General features: G+C 29.3%; 4 protein-coding genes and 1 long non-coding RNA gene across 12 annotated transcripts in view; 3 read left to right on the plus strand and 2 right to left on the minus strand.

The window, feature by feature from the left end:
- LOC105661952 (uncharacterized) overlaps window positions 1–9240 on the plus strand; it is a 25534-nt gene extending 16294 nt beyond the window's left edge. For 2 of the 4 annotated variants that reach the window (XR_013040876.1, XR_001095273.2), the window contains exon 4: window positions 2517–2927. This is a non-coding gene — a long non-coding RNA (uncharacterized LOC105661952). Of the gene's footprint in view, window positions 1–2516; window positions 2928–8752 lie in introns of those variants that run through there. The other 2 variants (XR_001095272.2, XR_013040879.1) reach the window with 2 other exon arrangements.
- A 767-nt stretch (window positions 9241–10007) lies between these two features.
- On the minus strand, window positions 10008–11661 carry LOC143263928 (transmembrane emp24 domain-containing protein-like). Its single transcript, XM_076541060.1, has 3 exons — window positions 11433–11661; window positions 10329–10672; window positions 10008–10244 (listed from the first exon to the last, which is right to left on the minus strand). Exons 1-3 carry the CDS (start codon window positions 11557–11559, stop codon window positions 10095–10097), a joined length of 621 nt encoding a protein of 206 aa, XP_076397175.1. The 5' UTR covers window positions 11560–11661; the 3' UTR covers window positions 10008–10094.
- A 1561-nt stretch (window positions 11662–13222) lies between these two features.
- On the plus strand, window positions 13223–14588 carry LOC100880588 (sn-1-specific diacylglycerol lipase ABHD11). 2 transcript variants are annotated; one of them, XM_003699344.3, is made up of 4 exons: window positions 13223–13359; window positions 13432–13588; window positions 13641–14006; window positions 14089–14588. In XM_003699344.3, exons 1-4 carry the CDS (start codon window positions 13229–13231, stop codon window positions 14392–14394), a joined length of 960 nt encoding a protein of 319 aa, XP_003699392.1. In that variant the 5' UTR covers window positions 13223–13228; the 3' UTR covers window positions 14395–14588. The 2 variants fall into 2 exon arrangements, with proteins under 2 accessions (XP_003699392.1, XP_076397169.1); XM_076541054.1 differs by having other exon boundaries at window positions 13432–13583; window positions 13654–14006.
- unc-119 (unc-119 lipid binding chaperone) lies at window positions 14440–16503 on the minus strand. Of its 2 annotated transcripts, XM_003699345.3 has the most exons (4): window positions 16099–16498; window positions 15790–15903; window positions 15410–15709; window positions 14440–15318 (listed from the first exon to the last, which is right to left on the minus strand). In XM_003699345.3, the coding sequence occupies exons 1-4, from the start codon at window positions 16241–16243 to the stop codon at window positions 15191–15193; spliced, it is 687 nt and encodes a 228-aa protein (XP_003699393.1). In that variant the 5' UTR covers window positions 16244–16498; the 3' UTR covers window positions 14440–15190. The 2 variants fall into 2 exon arrangements, with proteins under 2 accessions (XP_003699393.1, XP_076397173.1); XM_076541058.1 differs by lacking the exon at window positions 15790–15903 and having other exon boundaries at window positions 16099–16503.
- A 154-nt stretch (window positions 16504–16657) lies between these two features.
- Window positions 16658–20033, plus strand: LOC100882425 (synaptic vesicle 2-related protein). Of its 3 annotated transcripts, XM_076541045.1 has the most exons (9): window positions 17022–17123; window positions 17229–17268; window positions 17370–17403; window positions 18110–18294; window positions 18377–18573; window positions 18657–18720; window positions 18791–18916; window positions 18981–19189; window positions 19282–20033. In XM_076541045.1, the coding sequence occupies exons 4-9, from the start codon at window positions 18196–18198 to the stop codon at window positions 19886–19888; spliced, it is 1302 nt and encodes a 433-aa protein (XP_076397160.1). In that variant the 5' UTR covers window positions 17022–17123; window positions 17229–17268; window positions 17370–17403; window positions 18110–18195; the 3' UTR covers window positions 19889–20033. The 3 variants fall into 3 exon arrangements, with proteins under 3 accessions (XP_003699409.1, XP_076397159.1, XP_076397160.1); XM_076541044.1 differs by lacking the exon at window positions 17370–17403 and having other exon boundaries at window positions 16983–17123; XM_003699361.3 differs by lacking the exons at window positions 17229–17268; window positions 17370–17403 and having other exon boundaries at window positions 16658–17123.
- The last annotated feature ends 421 nt before the right edge of the window (window positions 20034–20454 follow it).

Below are 20454 nucleotides of genomic sequence, written 5' to 3' on the forward strand. Positions count from 1 at the left end.
TTAAGAATCTAGAAATACAGTAATCGATGTATTTGGAAGTTACAAAGTGTGAGAATCTAGGGACTTCAAATCCTAAGAACTTGAAAATCTAAAAATTTCAGAACATAGACACATGTGGACACTTGTATTCAACGATTCAGAGTACATATATGAATCACAAGTTTTTAACTCAATTAAGTTACAAATACTCAGCACTGCTATTGTAACCATTTTCCTAAACACTCTTACATAGTGCATGCAGACTTGTATATAAACTTGTACAAAACTTGTGCACTTGATAAAATTATTTGTAAAAACCGAACCGATACAAATAGCCCTAATGAATCAAGTGATCCTGAAACACTCTATTTTTCCGCAAATTAGCGTGAAATCTATTTCTTCAGCACCATAGTCTTCGTGGGCTCACCGATTTATGTACTTAACGGTTGAGTTCATTTTATACACTTAACGGTGAAGTGTATAAAGCGTTATCGGTGGGCCCACGCAAACTACGGTAGCGAAGAAATCTCATATATCCAAATCATGAAAATACACAGGAAAAAATATAGGTTCAAAGAACTGGATCTTGTATTAGGAACCAAATTAGGCTCGACTGAACTGCAGTGGCTGTGCTGTCACATCTTGTGATATTTACCTTAGCGCCCTTCAGATAAATATAGCTCGATGTGAAATCTCTTTTTGATAGACTAAATGTATATTTAAGTACTGATATAAATAAGAAGTAATTCAATGTATCATTGCTAAGAAATTTGTGTTTTCAAATGAACAGAGAAAAATGTGTTCTTTTTCTTGAAACAAGTATATGTGAAACTCTGTAATATTATCGTGTGATGTGGACCAGAATGTTTGTCAGATGTTGAAGAACACTATAATGATTTTGTAGGGTGGACTCAAGCATCAATTGAATGTTGGAGAACACTATAATGATTATGTAGTATGGACTTAAGCATCAATTGAATATTTAAGAACACTATAATGATTGTGTAGTATGGACTCAAACATCAATTGAATGTTGAAGAACACTATAATGATTGTGTAGAGTGGTCTTAAACATCAATTGATTATTGAAGAACACTATAATGATTGTGTAGTGTGGTCTTAAACATCAATTGAATATTGAAGAACACTATAATGATTGTGTAGTATGGATTCAAACATCAATTGAATATTTAAGAACACTATAATGATTGTGTAGTGTGGTCTTAAACATCAATTGAATATTGAAGAACACTATAATGGTTGTGTAGTATGGACTCAAACATCTATTGAATATTTAAGAACACTATAATGATTGTGTAGTGTGGTCTTAAACATCAATTGAATATTGAAGAACACTATAATGGTTGTGTAGTATGGACTCAAACATCTATTGAATATTTAAGAACACTATAATGATTGTGTAGTATGGACTCAAACATCAATTGAATGTTGAAGAACACTATAATGATTGTGTAGTGTGGACTCAAACATCAATTGAATGTTGAAGAACACTATAATGATTGTGTAGAGTGGACTCAAACATCAATTGATTATTGAAGAACACTATAATGATTGTGTAGTATGGACTCAAACATCAATTGAATATTTAAGAACACTATAATGATTGTGTAGTATGGACTCAAACATCTATTGAATGTTGAAGAACACTATAATGATTGTGTAGAGTGGTCTTAAACATCAATTGAATATTTAAGAACACTATAATGATTGTGTAGTATGGACTCAAACATCAATTGAATGTTGAAGAACACTATAATGATTGTGTAGAGTGGTCTTAAACATCAATTGAATATTTAAGAACACTATAATGATTGTGTAGTATGGACTCAAACATCAATTGAATGTTGAAGAACACTATAATGATTGTGTAGTGTGGACTCAAACATCAATTGAATGTTGAAGAACACTATAATGATTGTGTAGAGTGGACTCAAACATCAATTGATTATTGAAGAACACTATAATGATTGTGTAGTGTGGTCTTAAACATCAATTGAATATTGAAGAACACTATAATGATTGTGTAGTATGGACTCAAACATCAATTGAATGTTGAAGAACACTATAATGATTGTGTAGTGTGGTCTTAAACATCAATTGAATGTTGAAGAATACTATAATGATTGTGTAGTATGGACTCAAACATCAATTGAATATTGAAGAACACTATAATGATTGTGTAGTATGGACTCAAACATCAATTGAATATTTAAGAACACTATAATGATTGTGTAGTATGGACTCAAACATCAATTGAATATTTAAGAACACTATAATGATTGTGTAGTGTGGACTTAAACATCAATTGAATGTTGAAGAACACTATAATAATATTGTCTAATGTGCATGAGGACGTCAACTGTATGTTGAAGAACTCTATAATTATCTAGTATAGACCAGAACATCACTTGAATATTAAAGAACACAATAATTGTGTAGCATGCTCAAAATATCAACTGTATGTTGAAGTACACAACAATAATATTGTCTAATGTGCATGAGGACTTCAATTATAGGTTGATGAACACTATAATAATAGTCTAGTGTGAGCCGAAACATCACTGAAATATGAAAGAACACTACAATAATTGAGTACCGTCAAAACATCAACTGTAAGCTGTAGAACACTATAATGATTGACCTAACCTAACTACTGTGTGCAGTGAACCAGAACATCAATTGTACATTGAAGAACACTAGTGTAGTATACACCAGAACGTCAATTATACGTTGAAGAAGATAAGTAAGTAAATACCAAAAATAAGTAAAGACCAAAACATCAATTGTATACTAAAGAACAATAAATAACAGTAGTACCAAAAAGTCAGTGGCCATATTTAATTATTTCTGATAGAATTATATTTGAGAGACACGATACGGCAAAACTTGAGCACCCATCACTACCCCTCGAGAAGCCGCCGGCTGGTTTCTCTCCCTTGCTTCCCTTTTCTTCTGTTTCTCTCCTTCCCCTCCAGCCACACTCTGGTCGGTTCATTGGTTCATCGGTGCACCGGTCCAGGCTCCGTATTCTTCTCTCTAATTATACCGTTACGTGCAATCGCTCGTGTCAATTAGCAGCTCTTTTTTTCCTGCCCGAATGCAACCCCTTCTTTCGCCGAGGACCCCGCAGGATTTCGATTCTCTCTCTTTCCTTCTCGCTCACTCCTCACGGCGATTTCGGCGGAGGGGCGGTTTTTTCCTATACTTTGCTTCAAGGTTTTCTTTTCGGGGAGAATTCGGACAATGATACGGAGCGGATGTAATGTAGAATAGAATCAAGGTAAAATGTCTTGAGGACGTTGAACAGACTGCGAAAAAAATATTTAGTGTGTTTTGACTTAGCGTGACTTAACGTGTTTTGGATTAGGTTGCTGGAATTTATTTTACGTGCTTTGTAATTTTTTAATTGTTGGTCGTTGATGGGAATGTCAGGAATTATTTCACATTTTTTGTGTTTTGTTGTACTTTATTCATTTTTGGACTTTTGAAGATAATTCTGAAGTGTTCAAGGTTAATATTACTTAATAATATTCTTTTATACATTAATAATAATATACTTAATAATTCTCGTACCTCAAAGTTGAATGAAATAAATTAAATTTAACAAAAAAAAATTAAATTTGTTAAATCTAATGAAAACAGTTAAATTAATTTTTAGAAAGTTATATTAAAAATAAGCTGTGCAAAAAGTATTTTTAAACTTCTCAAATATTTAAAAATATTGTAATAATGTTACAAGGTCATTAAGTAATCAGAATGAGGAAAATAATTCAATTTTTCTATAAAAGAGAGAGAAAGATTTTGTCAGATACTCTTACCGCTTGTAAATTTTAACGGATTTTCTACGCCTAAAAATAAAACATCTGTGTCCTTTCCCAAACATTTTCCATTCCTATAACCCCAAAACAGGCAAGCCCACAGTCCTCAAGTCCTTCAAAACATAAATCACCGCCTTCCTAAGTCCCAAACTTTCTCCTCGAGCACTTCCGCCACCCTCTCACTGACCAGCCTAAACCTTAACATCCCCTCTCAGTCCTTAGGCCCCACCTTAATTTTTTCCTTCGTCGAACTCGCACCCTCACTCTAGAACCAGAATTATCTTATCCCTCATCCAGTCAACATCAAAAAGTCAAAAGTCTAATAAAGTTTTGTTTTTATAAAAATCTATATTGACTTCGAATATTTCTTTTGCCTCCGGGATCACAACAATTTTAATAAAGTACTTAAATGTTTCTGATAATATTTATGTAGCTATTGATGAAACACAATGGTTAAGTCTTCCTGTAGGAAAGAAACAAACATGAATACAATTATCGCCTTTAAAAGTAGTCTCCCTACAGAATGAAGCTGGGTCATTAGTAAGAAAGGCAAAACTCTTGCTCACATCGTTGAACACGATAAACCACTTGTTTTACATGTAAACACGTTCTACTCGAGTAACTGAGTTCATTCTCAGGCTGTTCCACCTATTGTTACCCAATACATTGTTTAATACATAATTTATAGTATGTACTGGAGAGTAAAATATTTTGGATTAAGGTTAGGTTAATTTTTGTTCAGTGTGAGGCTAAAAATAATAAAATATGTTTTGTAATTAATTATGTTTGATGTAATTGATAATCAATAATTTTATGATTGATGTAGTTAATAATTAATCATTTTTTGTTTGATGTACTTAATAATTAATAACTTTATGAATGATGTATTTAATAATTAATAATTTTGTGTTTGATGTAGTTAATAATTAATAACTGTATCATTGAAATATTTAATAATTTATAACTATATGATTAATATAATTAATTACAAAAATAATTATGTCAGTCAATCTTCATATCACTAATATGTACCATAACAATTTTCATTAACAATATGATAAATAATTAACATTTAAATACAATAAAAATAATTTCACAATTAAATTTAATAACTAACTATTAAATACGTATCATAAAAAACACTGACTGACTTGTACTTCTAAACAATTACAAATTAATTGCAAATTAATCTCAACACAGATTTTAACCTAGCCTAACCTAAAATTAAAAATAAAACTTCAATATCAATTTTCTTAAATTTTTTTTGTAAATTTGTAAATTCAATTTGGACTAAAATAAAACAATATACTTTTGTACAACAATTTTCATTTGATTTTCTCGTTGCATCAAAACTGTAACGACCTGTAGAATCGAAATATCAACACTCCAGGGAAAAGTGTAGACTTCTGGTTGTGTTTCAAAGAAAAAACAAAAGTCCATAAACACACTATTACGATGTGAATATATTATATCTCGTTAAACGAGTCGTGTTCCTGGCATGTTCGATTAATGCTTTACCGGTAGAATCGTTCATTTGCCGTAGTACCGACTCTAATTCCTCTTTCTTCCTCTTAATTATACCGTTACGTGTAATCGCTCTCCTTAATTAACAGCACCCCGCCTTTTTTTCGTCCATTTCGGACCCAAACCCTCTTCTATCCTCGATAAATCTACGGACTTATCCCTTCAATCTACTTTTTTTCTTCTACGATCGGGAATAAATATTAGAGCCGATTAATTAAAGGATTATTAATGAACCGAACGTTTGATGCTCCTAATGCTGGAATTTTAATGAGGGAGGATTTACCCCTTTTTTATTCAAAATTTATTCTATTTTTATATAGAAGGTTACTACATTAATTTTTGTAAAATTTTGTAAATTTATTTATTTTGAAAGAAAATTTGTTCAATAAAATTTAATTCATCAATGATTGGATTTTTGTATGATTGTGATAAAAAATTAGCAGAACAATTGTGTAATGAATCTCAAAGTTGTGATAAAAATTGTAATAAAAAATTATCGTTCTGTGATAAAAAATTCAAGAAATTATTTATTGTCAAATAAATTCGATAGTGGAAAATAGAAAAGATCAAATTCATTTGATCAATGAAAATAAAACAAATAAAATAATTTTTCATTTGATCAGTGAAAATGAAACAAATAAAATAATTTTTCATTTGAATAATAATAGAAATGAAAGAAGTGAAATAATTTTTCATTTGATCAATGAAAATGAAAGAAGTGAAACAATTTTTCATTTGATCAATGAAAATGAAAGAAGTAAAATAATTTTTCATTTGATCACTAAAAATGAAAGAAGTGAAATAATTTTTCATTTGAGCAACAAAAATAAAATAAAAACGAATGGAACGAAGAATAAAAGTTTAAAAATTGAAGTAAACAAAAGAAGAAAAGTTTTGGAAATACAAAAGAATAAATTTTTGCAAGTGAATACCATGAATAAGGAATAGGGTATTACAGATTCTTCCAGTCAATCGAATTTATTCAAACATCGACAGTACAGTGGTAATTATACCTTAAAACCCCTCGTTAGGATCGTGCAATTGCTCTAATAAATTTGCATATTTCTTGTCAAGAACACACGCGCCAACCAGAGCGTTAAATTATAGAGTAGTTTCTCTGATCCAATGAAAGGCAATTGGAAACTAGTGAAATTATTTAAATGTTTCTCGCTCACACGTACATAATACTGCCTCAACAATAATTTGTGGCGCTGGAAAAAGATATTATCATCATAATTAGTAGATACCTTTTAATAGCCAATAATTGACTTACTACTAAAAATATCACTACTTTGTCACTTTCGGTATATAATTTATCATAATTAGTATATAATAATCACTTCTGGTTACAACATATTGCATGCTTAAAAATAAATATTTTTTTCAGCGTTTTTAGAAAACGGTGGTATATTCTTATAGATTAACTGGACAGTTATTAATAAGTACATAATTTTACAAATTGATTTTCGTGGAATATTTTCTTAGGTTTTGGCTTATAAATAGATTTATAATGGTTAGGTCAGGTTAGGTTAGATTTTAAAATATTGTTTTGGAAGAGAGGGGAAATTATAAGTTTTCAAATTGCTATACTTTCAAATTCCCAAATTCTAAATTACCAAATTTCCAAATTCCCCAAATTCTACATTCTCCAAATTCCAAATCTCCCAAATTCCAAATCCCCCAAATTCCAAATTTCCCAAATTCCAACTCTCCCAAATTTCCATCTCCCCAAATTCCAAATCCCCTAAATTCCAAATTTCCCAAATTCCAACTCTCCCAAATTTCCATCTCCCCAAATTCCAAATCCCCCAAATTCCAAATCTCCCAAATTTCAAATCTTCCAAATTTCCATCTCTCCAAATTCCAAATCCCCCAAATTTCCATCTCCCCAAATTCCAAATCCCCCAAATTTCAAATCTTCCAAATTTCCATCTCCCCAAATTTCAAATCTTCCAAATTTCCATCTCCCCAAATTCCAAATCCCCCAAATTCCAAATTTCCCAAATTTCAACTCTCCCAAATTTCAACTCTCCCAAATTTCCATCTCCCCAAATTCCAAATCTCCCAAATTTCCATCTCCCCAAATTCCAACTCTCCCAAATTTCCATCTCCTCAAATTCCAAATTCTCCAAATTTCCAAATTCTTAAATTCATAATTAGTACACACAGTCCACACAATATTACCACTATCATAGTACTTCAATGTTTTCAATAAACATTGAAAATCCCATCAGTAAAATACTATCAGCACCTATACCTATCATACGTATCAATATACCACAAAATACTCAAATAATAAACATCAATATTCTAAACAACTTTCCCTTAAATCAAGCACCACAAAAAAAGAATTTGTCAGAATTCATTTACAGAGAAAAGAGAGCTTGTACAATGGCTGTTAACAATCGGTTTTCAAAGCGTTAACGACCTACCCCGTAAGTTATGTCGAAATAAAAATAAAAGGATCTGCGATACGTAACTCATGGTTGCCCATGGAACATTTACAATCAACGTTTTCCTCGCTCGCATATTGTAGCATGAAAGCAATGAATTTACGAGCGTGTGTTACGTTTTTCAGCAGCCCTCACAATACCGGCCTGTTATACGAGACCGCGATCGGATCGAACGGTTAGTAAACTCAATAATTACGTCTTTGCACGCTGTATTGTGCTTCTTATTACATACTGCCAGAACGGTGTGAATAAAAATCATTAATGAAATTGACACTGGCTCGATTACACGTAATTTACAGCTGCTGCGATCGACAGAGAACCGGTAGTTTCGTATTTTCCTAGCTCTTTTTGCATATGAACTTTCAATACATAGTTAGATAAATTCAATGTATATCAGATAAATAATTCAGCTATTTACTTCCAATTTTATAATAGAAATTTTTGTGGTATTTATAATGAAATCAGATAATATTTACAAATTTATAAATTTATAAATATTCAGATTCTCTAATTTTTAGATGTACAATACATTTAAATTACAAGTATTAAAAGTTCATTTCTGGTATTACAAAGTAAAGAGTCAAATGTAATTGTGGGAACGTTAATAAAATATTTACATATCGCTCTCCGCGTGGTACATTTTGTATAATCTTGAACGATAAGATCCATGCGATCATTCTACGAATTAAGGACCTAAAGATGTATCTGAATAGCGATAACATAAACGATCGCTGTAAGTACGTGTACCTTGTCCCAATTAAAATTGATTATAAGTTCGGACAACCTCTTGATATATAACAGGACATCGTTTAGAGTGACATTCCATTGACATAAGACTCGAGTGTTTTAGCGGTGTACCAATGAGAAATTTTTCAATTATAAAGCTTGATCTCTCATAAAGCAGTTTACAATTTGAAGAAAATTTGATATAATGTTGTACGAAGTTTTCGTCCACAGATCTTCAAGGTGTTAATTGAAGGAGTTCAACAGCAATGTAGTCCAGAGTTTCACACGAGCAGCCAGGGTAACAAAAGTATTGTCTTTCGGGTATAATCATGGCCGGGATTAGAGCAGACACCGAGGCGTGCAATCCGCTGCTCGTGTTTCCTGCAGCTACAGATCACAAGGAGGAAAAAAAAAGCATCCACAGTATTGTTACTACGTAGGGTCGATGGAACTGCTAGGTGGCATCTAATGAGAAGGAGCGGACAATGAGCCTTTCTAACTTAAGTGCCCTGGGGTGAATACCGGAAGGGTGCTGCTACCACCACCCTCCTTATTTCATTCATTTATTCTCACGCCTGCTTCGCGAATCAGACAAGTTATCTGACGAAGTGAGCTCTCCTCTGAATGACTCCTGTGATTTTATAAATATTTGGGAACCTGCGATGACAAACGTTATTTGTATAAATTTAACAAAAACATTTAAACGGTTTGAAAAATTATTGCAGTCTCTTTATTTTCATCTTTCACTGTTACAAGGATAGACAGGGATTGAAAATAAATATAAATATCAGTTTTTGTAAATAATATTTATATGAATAAGATTTACTTTTAAAATTAACACTGTTTTACAGACTCCCGGAATTATTAAATAAACAATATAATAAACTGAATAAGTTTATATTAAACCGAGTAATAAATAAGTTGTAATAATTCATTACAACTAAAATAATATTTATTAGAACTAAATTCTGTGCTGTGACCTTTTACCTACTTTCTATTGAAATCTATAAATCTGTTAAAAACAAATATAGAACTATTAATTTATACCTTTTTTTATTACATCATATTACACTGTACAATCATATAAATGGTAGTAATAGAAGATGATTTTTATCCAATTATTTTGATATTCATTTATACAATTAGTACATAATTTAATTTAAATGTTTTAATATATTGATGTGTTTTTAAATGTGTATTTTTTTTTTAATAAAAATAATCACTCTGTATATCGATGAATGGTATACAAGTATACATGCTTAGGTTACAAGTTAGATGTTCATTAAACTTTGAGCTCTACTCATACAAAAGAAATTCTGTTTATTTCAACAAATTTACTGTTTAAGTAAATCTTGCACTTAAATATTACATTATTTTGTTCTTAAAAAATCTATTAATTTATGAAATGTTTGTTTCGTTATTAACAATGTTAAAACGCGTTTGAGATTTTTGTTTGTGTTTTGAATTTGAGAGAAAACAATAACTGTAAAGTGTTTCAATTGTTTAATTCTATTATAACTTAATCACATAAAAAAATGTACAATGAATGTATGACTTTATTCTATACCTTACATTAGACAACTCTTCTGACTTCAAAGAATCTTTTTAAGTAGAAAATTTGTCCTATTGTCATACAAACCAAAATCATAGCTTCAAAGCACGCCCACATTACTACACGGAAATTTGTGCTTTCACTGATTGCTCTATGATTTCTATCACGTACCTGATAACAAAAAATCAATTTTATCACAAATTTTTAACAAATACATAAGTATATATTAATTACAAGAAGAAAACCACTAATTACATGCATATATTCTTGTTCGTTCTTCACTCCCCATAAACTCGTACTTAATTCTTTAATCATATCGTCTATTTTATTATGATTTGCATCCTCTCCACCTATGCCATCTGATGTTTGTTCCATAGGCTTTTGATTCTCACCAATGTCCATATTGAACATAACAACTTTCGGTGTCATACTGCTTTTTTGATTACCAAAACAATATGTATAAACACCAGGAAGATGCGCAGCGAATGTATATTTACCACTGCTTTCTTGATCACCTTGATAAATTATTTTTCCATCGGGTCCAATTATTTTTACATCTATATCTAAAAATCCACCTTCTGCTATTTCAAATGTGAGACCTATCAACAACATAAATTCATACACATATTATATTTAATATACATATATACAAATACTTCATAATAACAATTACTTTCTTACAATCTTATTACATACATGTTCAATAAACTTAAAAGTATCAAATATTTAAGTTAGCATATGGTACATGTTAATCAATTAAATAATATAAAGTACATTAGAAAAATAGTTATAAGTTCATTGCTAATGTTTCCATGAATAATGAATTTAATAGTACACGTCATAAAATATACTTTATTTGTTCATAACTAAAATACTTGTTAATTAATGCTTACTAATTTAACAACTTAAGAAGTATTTGCTAAATTCAATGTATTTCATTTATTGAAATGCTTATTACAACTTAATAACAAGTTTACTTTAGTAAATAACTAAATAGATATTGTAAAAGCATTATTTATAAGATATTTTGTTATCTTCAAAGTTTGCGATAGACATATAATTATTGAACAGAAACTTCTTCGTTAAGTCCTATAAATATTTGTTTTAGAGCTCTGTGTTCTAAACTCGCTGCGAATAACACTTTTAAATGTTACAATATATCTAAATTGAATAAAAATTATAACATTAATGATAAAGAAACTATTTTGTCTGAGTATATCTTTGAAAGTAAATAACTGCTCAAATTAAGATGTAATCTAAAATACAGAAACAAGTTTATTGAAGTAATAAATAATTCTTTAAAAATTAAAGTTCGTTATATTAAATGATATTTAAAAATCCGCGCAAGAAGAAACTAACCCATTTTTGTGCCAGCTTCCACTTTGTCAAAGAAACATTCTTCAGCATGTGCATCCACAGTAATGAAATAGCAAGTTGCACTTGAGCTCAAATAAATTAAGAACAAACACGAAATAAGCCACCTCATTTTATTAAATTACAATGCGAACCAATTAAAAACAACATACACTCTTTCCTTCTTCTGCCACTTCACAGTGGCATGTTACTACAACAGCGCCACGTATGCACTTTGCCGTAGAATTATTGGCAACAATAGATGCGAAACCTATCTTTTAATTTCATAAATGATTGCAAAATTCAATTACGACATATACATATATATTTATATCGTTACTAATCAAATGTTGCTAGTAACAATTGCGTTAGCTATACATTTATTGCGTGATGTAATAAATTATAGTTATAACTTATTCAAATAAAGCTAAGTGTTACATAAACATATAAAAATAAGCGGTATACATAAAATTGTAATATCACATAGTAGTTGTAACAAGTTTAGTGCAAATTGACGATTAATAAACTCAACAAATAAGGTTTTATATAACTGTATAATTATACTAGTCCTATTACAGAATTGTTTTATTTTATAACAAGGTAAATACAAATTTAAATTTAACCTAAAGTGTCTAATAAATCAGTATATATTAATATATTATACTTATATTATAAACTACAGTAAGTTTTATTCATATAAATGTATAAATTTATCTCGTAAATTTTTTCCTTTTATGTTCTTTCAGTGTCCTTCCTTTCTCTCTTGTTTTAACTTCTTCTTCCTTGTGTCTTTTAATTAAGTTTCTTCGTGTATTTTCCTTTACTACTCTCTCTTATTTGTACTACTCTTTAAATTTTTATTTTATTCCATTATTTACCTTCTTTTTCTTCACTTTGCTAGAGGGCGTTCCTCTCCTACCAACTTTTAGGTTATATTCTTCACAATTCCTTTATTTCCTTGTTGCATACTTCATTAATTTATTCTTAAATTTACGTTTTTTAGTTCTAGCCTATTGTAAATTAATCTATTATCTTATGTCCAAGTCTTAATATTTTTTAATTCACATATCTATACTTTTTCCAAGGAGAGATCATACTTGTCATGCAAGTTTTCAATACTAAAAACAATGCGCATGTGCTCTTACGATGCTTCGTAATTCAAATTTTCAAAATTTCAAGTTAAATCCCCAAATTTTCGATTTTCCCAATACACAAATAATTAAATTTCCAAATTTTTTCATGCTTATTCGATACCTCTTCAAATCGTATATTTTATTTACAATGTATATGACCGGCAAAGTAATAAATATATGATAGCGATAAATGGTGGGGAACCTTCTGAAATTAGCAGAGTTGCGCAAATTGATTATGATCTCCCGTTGAACAAAGTATATCAGTTTTTTCCTCAGAAACACTGAAAAACACACTCACTTTATCTCATATGCGCCATCTTCACTCATTCAATTATAATAAATGAAACCGCTACATTGGAAACTGAAAACAGTGTTTTTGTATGAATAGCAAATACACGTATAAATAAATATATTTTAATACAATGTTTTCGAACAAATGTTGCATTAAACTTTGAATTATGATTTATGTAACACATATTACATATTCGTGTTCAAAATCGTAACATTAATTCAAAATATATTATTACCAGACATATTTATTTGTGGTTCATGGTTTATCGAAATATAACGAAGCAATGTTTTCAGAGGCAGCCAGAATGTTGTAGAAATTTTAAAGTATGTGACTGAAAATTATAATAATAAATCATTCATACATAAAATACAAGAAATATGAGTGGTATCTGCAACCGATATTTAATAACATCAAGAAATGTCTTCCTACAACATCGAAAACAAGACTTTATTACTTCACTTTTTGCACCTTACGTATTTTCCAATCAAATACGTAACAATTTTAATTCGTATGTGCCATATCAATAAACGCACGCATCTGGCTTTTATTTAAATGTTTTAATCGATTACTATTTTTCAAGTGTGATACCAGTAAAACTGGCATATATTTCCTATGAATCAATGAATGGAAACAAAAATGCTTTGAAACAACCTGTTATAGTAATGCATGGCCTTTTTGGTTCTAAAAATAATTGGAATTCATTATCAAAAGCAATTCATCAGCAAACAGATCGTAAGGTAGATACCTGGATTTTATTTTTTATGAGGAATACTTGAAATGAATTTATAGGTAATCACTATAGATGCAAGGAACCATGGAGATTCCCCACATTCTACAGAAATGTCATACAGTCATATGGCCCAAGATATAGTTCAACTTATGAATGATTTAGGATTTTCAAAAGCTACACTAATAGGACATAGTATGGGAGGTTCTGCAGCAATGTATGTAGCTTTAAATTATCCACAATTAGTTGAAAAATTAGTAGTAGTAGATATGTCTCCAGTGAGGACTAGTCCTCAGCTTATGGAAATGGAAAAAATATTTAAAGCAATGCGTACAGTAAACCTAGATGAGATTACAACGCTTACGAAAGCTCGAAATGCAGCAAAAGAGCAACTTGCAGCTTCCATTAAATCTTTAAGTCTACGTCAGGTAAGAATTTATTTTTTCTGTTTAACATAAATTATACAAATGTATAAGTATCCTGTGTTTGAACTAATAAATTTCATTACAGTTTTTAACAATGAACTTAGTAGAAGCAGATATTGGAAAATTTAAATGGCGGGTTAATTTACCTGTATTAGAACAAAATTTTGCGAGGCATATAGCTGTATTTCCAAGTGTAGGATCAAAAGCCTACACTGGACCAACATTGTTTATAGGAGGTTCTAAAAGTGATTATATAAAAGTAGAAGATCATGACAAAATAAAGCAACTGTTCCCTAATGCTGAAATTTTGTATATAAATGGTGCTAATCATTGGGTTCATGTAGACAAGCCATCAGAATTTCTAAAGATTACTACTAACTTCATTAAATGATCATAATTTATTGTCATCTTAAATGTAAAAAAAATACACAGCAAGTTTTGTAAATATATATACATATATATTTGTGAAATGTGTAACATTACATATAAAGTAAGAAAGAAATAGCAAATGAAAATATAATTGTACACAGTGTAAACAAATTGCGTTTTCCGTGCTTATTATGAATTTACAAACTGTAACATTTTTTTAGTCTCTTATTTTGTTGTTTCCATAAAAAATACATATTTCATATCTTCTCATTCAAAAAACATTTTATCAATATTAGAAAACAATTATAATGATAGCAATACTTCAATGCTTGAAAAATAAAATCTTTGGAGCGTATTTAATCGTTGTAACACAATATCCTTGTTTAATTATTATCTTCAATACTGACACGTTTAATAAAATATATAAATGCAGTTAAAAGCATTTAAAAAGTTGTATATAACTTTTTATTTAACACTAAAACTACCGGCATATAATGTAAACTTATTTTTAAATTGACAACAAAGTAGAAAAATAAATAAATAAAATATAAGATATAAATCAATATATATATTAATTCATTATCTCTATAAAAATGAACATACAACTTAGCAAAACATGCTAACAAATTTTATAATTAAAAATAAGAAATCTAAAGACTAGACATTATTTGATTAGTTTGGTAGTTTTAATGTTAAACACTAACATAGAACTTTAAAGAAATTGCAACTATAACTAAAGGAAAGTTAAATAAGCTAAATATTTGCTACTATTATCACAATCATTTTTCAATGTGCAAATTTTCTACTAATTTTACCTACTAAAGTACATCATGTGTGTGTCCACCATTGTATGCATAATCTGCTTTATTGTGCATTACCAATTGATTGTCCACAAAATAAAATGAATCTGAGCGAGTTTCAAAGGGATTTGCAATCATTTCAGAGACTGTAAAATCATTTTTAATACTTATATAATAAGAATCTAATGTTATAATTATTAAACATTATAAATCATTGAATAATTATTAATTGCTTACCCAAATCAGCAGGCAAGGTCGGAAATTCATAAATATGTTCGCAAGTATTCTTACTATTCGGTATACAAAATCCAAACTGAAAGTCAAAAGTTTTTAACAATCTATCCCGGAAAAAGTGACGTTCAATCATACGAAAGTTATTCACTGGCTTAGAACCGACAAGAAATTCAATCGTAGCTCCAACAGTCTTCAGTTTAAGAAATTGAGGTGTAAATTGATAACGTACAAAGCGACCAGTGTTAGCATCTTCACAACCAGATTCTTCACAATCTGGTTCAATATCTTGATTAAGATCAGATTCTAAAATATGAATCACAATATTGCTTTTTTTACCTTACACCTTTTACCATAATCAATGAATTATAATAACTGCAACTAACCAGTAGCTGGCGGTTTTGTAATTTCAAATAATATTGCTCCTGTTTCTAAATCCCTAATTTGGAATCGTGTAAAATCTATATCATAAATATTTGCTTCGGGAGAGCATAAATATTCTGAAATGGATATAAATATTTAATTATTTATTATTTTTTTGTTACTTATCACTATGTTAAAAATACATTGTTATAACTTCAGCCTTTAATGAATGAGTAAGTGGAAGCATATATTGCATTGATTATCGTAAATTAAGTCTCATTTCTTAACTACGAAGTCGAAATTAAATAGGAGTTCATAAATCATTATCTTACTATCAGTAATTGTAGGCAAATGTAGCACCATTTCTGGGGTTATTAGAGTTTCTTCAATATTTCCATTATCGGCATTTTCCTGATCTGTCGACGGTGTAAATGAAACAATAGCTTCATTTGATTTATTTTCACTATCGACACTCATTATTTAAGCGTAATTAGACAATAAATAGACGATTAATTTATCAGCCAAATATAAATATCACATATAACAATTTCGAAGTATCGAATATAAAATGATGTTCATTGAATATTATTAAGTAAATTTCCACATATGTTAAAAAATTTTATCCGATATTTTCAACAGTAAAAATATCTATGTAATTGATGTTATTTCCATTGTATACATTTTGTGACATTTCTTAGGACCACGTAGGAAATAATATCAATCGTAAATAACCTTAAATGATACAAGATTTAGAAGAACAACTCTACAGCTTATCTATGATACTAACAAAAAGTAACTAGATGTTTTTTATAACCAGAATTTTAAATAATCATTTTTATTTACTTGGAAAGTGAGAACTAATATATGAAAATGTCTTAGTCTTTTACACATTATTACCAAATTTAATTAAATACTTTCATAAAAATTTATTTGAACATTTTTTTACATATTCAGTACTCTTTCATATCTTGCACCATTCAATGTTTATTTTGGTCAGGTCAGTTGACATTGTTATGAACCTAACCTCAGCTTTATGGAATCTGTTACGCTCTACATACTAATGAAGATTGTCATATATGATCAATTATTTCCTTTGAATCCATTTATAGATTAATTGTGTCACTAGTGACAATTAAGAATAGCTGAATTTCTTTCATTTCATCGTTATTTTGTGTGTGTGATACACAAGTGACCATGTCTAATCAGTCACAAACATCTAACGAACCTTACCGTGAATTAGGTGAATTACATGGTTCTGAATTGAATATCAATTCAGAAAGTATATCAAGATGTAATAGAAATTTTGGAAATTGTGTTGAACATTCAATGGAACTGTCATCTGTAGTAATCCCAGATGGTAAATTATTTTTATAAAATACATGTTGATACAAAACAATGATACATAAATATGGAAACTATTCTAATATTTCTTAACAATATTGCTCACAATTTTTATGTACAGGGTAATCTGCTTAAACTTGTCTATAAAGGAGTGGGTAACTGTAAGTTGTGTAAATATGTTATTATGCATGGAAATATAACATTGATAGCAGTAGGAATGCTTGGATTTATACTTGTTATAAGTGGAAAATTTTCTTCGCAGAGTTCTTAATACAATGGTCTTTATGTTTACTTGGGTATGGACAAAAAATACTAATTATTTTATATAGTGTTGTCTTGAAAAGTAACCATAGCTTCTGACTAAAGATGAAAAATTTTAAATACAGAATACATATCTCTTATTTGTTATGTTCAGATGAGAAATAACTCTTAACGCTTGCTCTACAGAATCAGTTGCAAGAATTAGTAAGGACATGATAGCTAATGTTTAAGATAGAATCTTGGTCACCTTTTGAGATAATACTACAAGTGCATGTAAAATAAAGAAGAAATACATGAAATACTTATTTTGATGTACTACTGTATAATATAATTAACAATTAGACAATCGCACAATAATATTGTTGTTAATGCAATGCTATGAATTCTGTGAACTTTAAATTCTATAACTCTAAATGAGCTTGAAATATTATTGCACTATTATATATATACTCAATCGCTTTGGCATCCAGTTAATAACACAAAAAGATATTTATACCAATCTTTAATTACAAACTAAAAATTTGTATATTTATGGGATTGACATAAGAAAAATGATATTGTATTGATATATTTACGTAATAATATAATAAATATTGAATCACATGAAATTTTGTAAATAATTTTTAATAGTTTCTCCTTTATTTTTTATTTAAAATTTGATATAAATAATTAAACATATTATAAAGTATACATAGCTGGTTTGTTTTAAAATTTAATACATCTTTTAATGTTAATTGACAGATACATTTACTGTAATCCAAGCAATCAATGCATTAGGATTTGGTAAATTTCAAGTTAAATTGTCTTTATTTACGGGACTCTGCTGGATGGTAGACAGTATGGAAATAACAATATTAAGTATTTTAAGTCCATCATTACATTGTGACTGGGGTATAACTAGATATCAGCAAGCTTTAACAACTACGGTACCTTTATTTAATAAATCAGTTATTATCCACAGATTCTGTACAAAAAGTTTAATGTAATACATTGTTGGAATTATTTTAGGTTGTTTTTTTAGGTATGATGTTAAGTTCTACATTTTGGACTAATTTAAGTGATAGATACGGTAGCAAACAGTCATTGACTTTATGTGCAGTATTATTGCTTTACTATGCTTTTTTAAGTGCCTTTGCACCGAATTTTCTTTGGATCTTATTGCTTAGAGGATTAGTTGGTTTTGCTATTGGTTGTGTACCACAATCGTAAGTATTTGGTAAGTCCCATAACCAGCAAAACTAGTATTTTTAAACTAACTTCAAGTAACATTAGTCCTTTAATATTTTAGAGTAACATTGTATGCAGAATTTCTACCAGCAAAACAAAGAGCTAAATGTGTCATTTTATTAGATGTAAGTATAGTTATAAGTAAATTGAAATAATATATTTCTTATATACATAAAATAATTCCTTTTGTTATAGTGCTTTTGGGCACTTGGTGCCTGTTTTGAGGTAGCAATAGCATTAGTAGTAATGCCAACTTTTGGTTGGAGATGGCTTCTCATTTTATCCACAATACCACTTCTTGTATTTGCTATTATCACTCCAGTAAGTAATCTAAAGAAATAATATAATCAAAATTATACACTCCTCTTATAATATATTTTAATAGTGGTTGCCAGAATCTACAATATTTGATATGACAAGTGGCAGAATGGACAAAGCGGTTTCAACTTTGGAGCGGGTAGCAAGAGAAAATAAAAAACCTTTACCGCCAGGAAGACTGGTTATGGATCGCTTTTACCAAGTTAATCATGGTAAATTAAAAGACGTCTTAAGTAAAGAAATGTGTAGAACATCTACTTTACTTTGGCTTGTGTGGTAAATATTTTAATTTCATTTATATCTTTCTCACTTATATGGTTGTATTGTTATGTATTAACATGCATAAATAATGGTAAAACTATTTTTAGGATGAGTACAGCGTTTTGTTATTATGGTGTAGTATTAATGACTACAGAACTATTCCACACATCATCTGAACAATGTAGCTCTTGGGAAAACAAGAAAGAAGATACTTGTCAATTAGACTGTAGTTTGGAACGTAGTGATTATATTGACCTTCTCTGGACAACGTTAGCCGAATTTCCGGGAATTTTTTCCACTATTTTTGCAATTGAAAAAATTGGTAGAAAAAAGACAATGGCGTTTCAGCTAGTAATGTTTGCTGTGTTAATTTGCTTTTTAGGCAGAGCTTGTCTATTAAGCAGAGTAGTATTGACACTTGCAATTTTTCTAGCTCGAGGTTTAATTGCTGGCGTATTTCAAGCAGCTTATGTATATACTCCGGAAGTATATCCGACACATTTACGTAGTATCGGTGTTAGTACTTGCAGTGCTATGGCTAGAATTGGTGCAATGGTTACACCATATATAGCACAAGTATTTCTTCAGTGGTCTATCACTGGAGCAATGGCAATTTATGCTATAGCAGCATTATGTGCTGCTGCAGCTACTCTCGCTTTACCTGTTGAAATGAAAAGTCAATCAGCAAATGATTCGTCTCACGAAACAAGATAAGATAAATTTGTTTTGTTTTTATTTTTCACTGATATTGTTGAAGTTGTTTAGAAAAAATATATATTTTCTTCGATATAATGGTAGTTTATCAGTGCATCGTTGTTGAAGTACTATTATATAATAAAACAAATCTTGTATTCGTTGATATACATTTATTTCATCTTTTTACAATCGTATAATTACATGTATACTTAATTAACATTTTATTGTTTGTTTTTTTATTAATTTTTCCGCATAAAATAATCGAATAGATTGCATAGACGCTACGTATCACATCATAAATTATTCAACAGAGATTTACTGCCGTTCGATAGTTATGTTAAATATAGATAATAATAATAATAGATTTTGACCTTTTGAGTGCTATAAATCCATATATACATTTCTAGAATATCGTTGTAACAGTTTATAAATTTATGCATGTGTTCAATACAAGCATTAATATAAATTCAAGATGCATGTTTAAACATTGTTTAATTTAGCTTAAATAAAAAAATATTTTATCTATAGCGGGCATTAAATTTAAAAATATTTCATACTCAAAAGGTTAAAATATGTGTATATAT

The sequence above is a fragment of the Megachile rotundata genome, chromosome 16 (assembly GCF_050947335.1).
Source record: "Megachile rotundata isolate GNS110a chromosome 16, iyMegRotu1, whole genome shotgun sequence".
In the NCBI taxonomy this organism is placed as follows: Eukaryota; Metazoa; Arthropoda; class Insecta; order Hymenoptera; family Megachilidae; genus Megachile; species Megachile rotundata.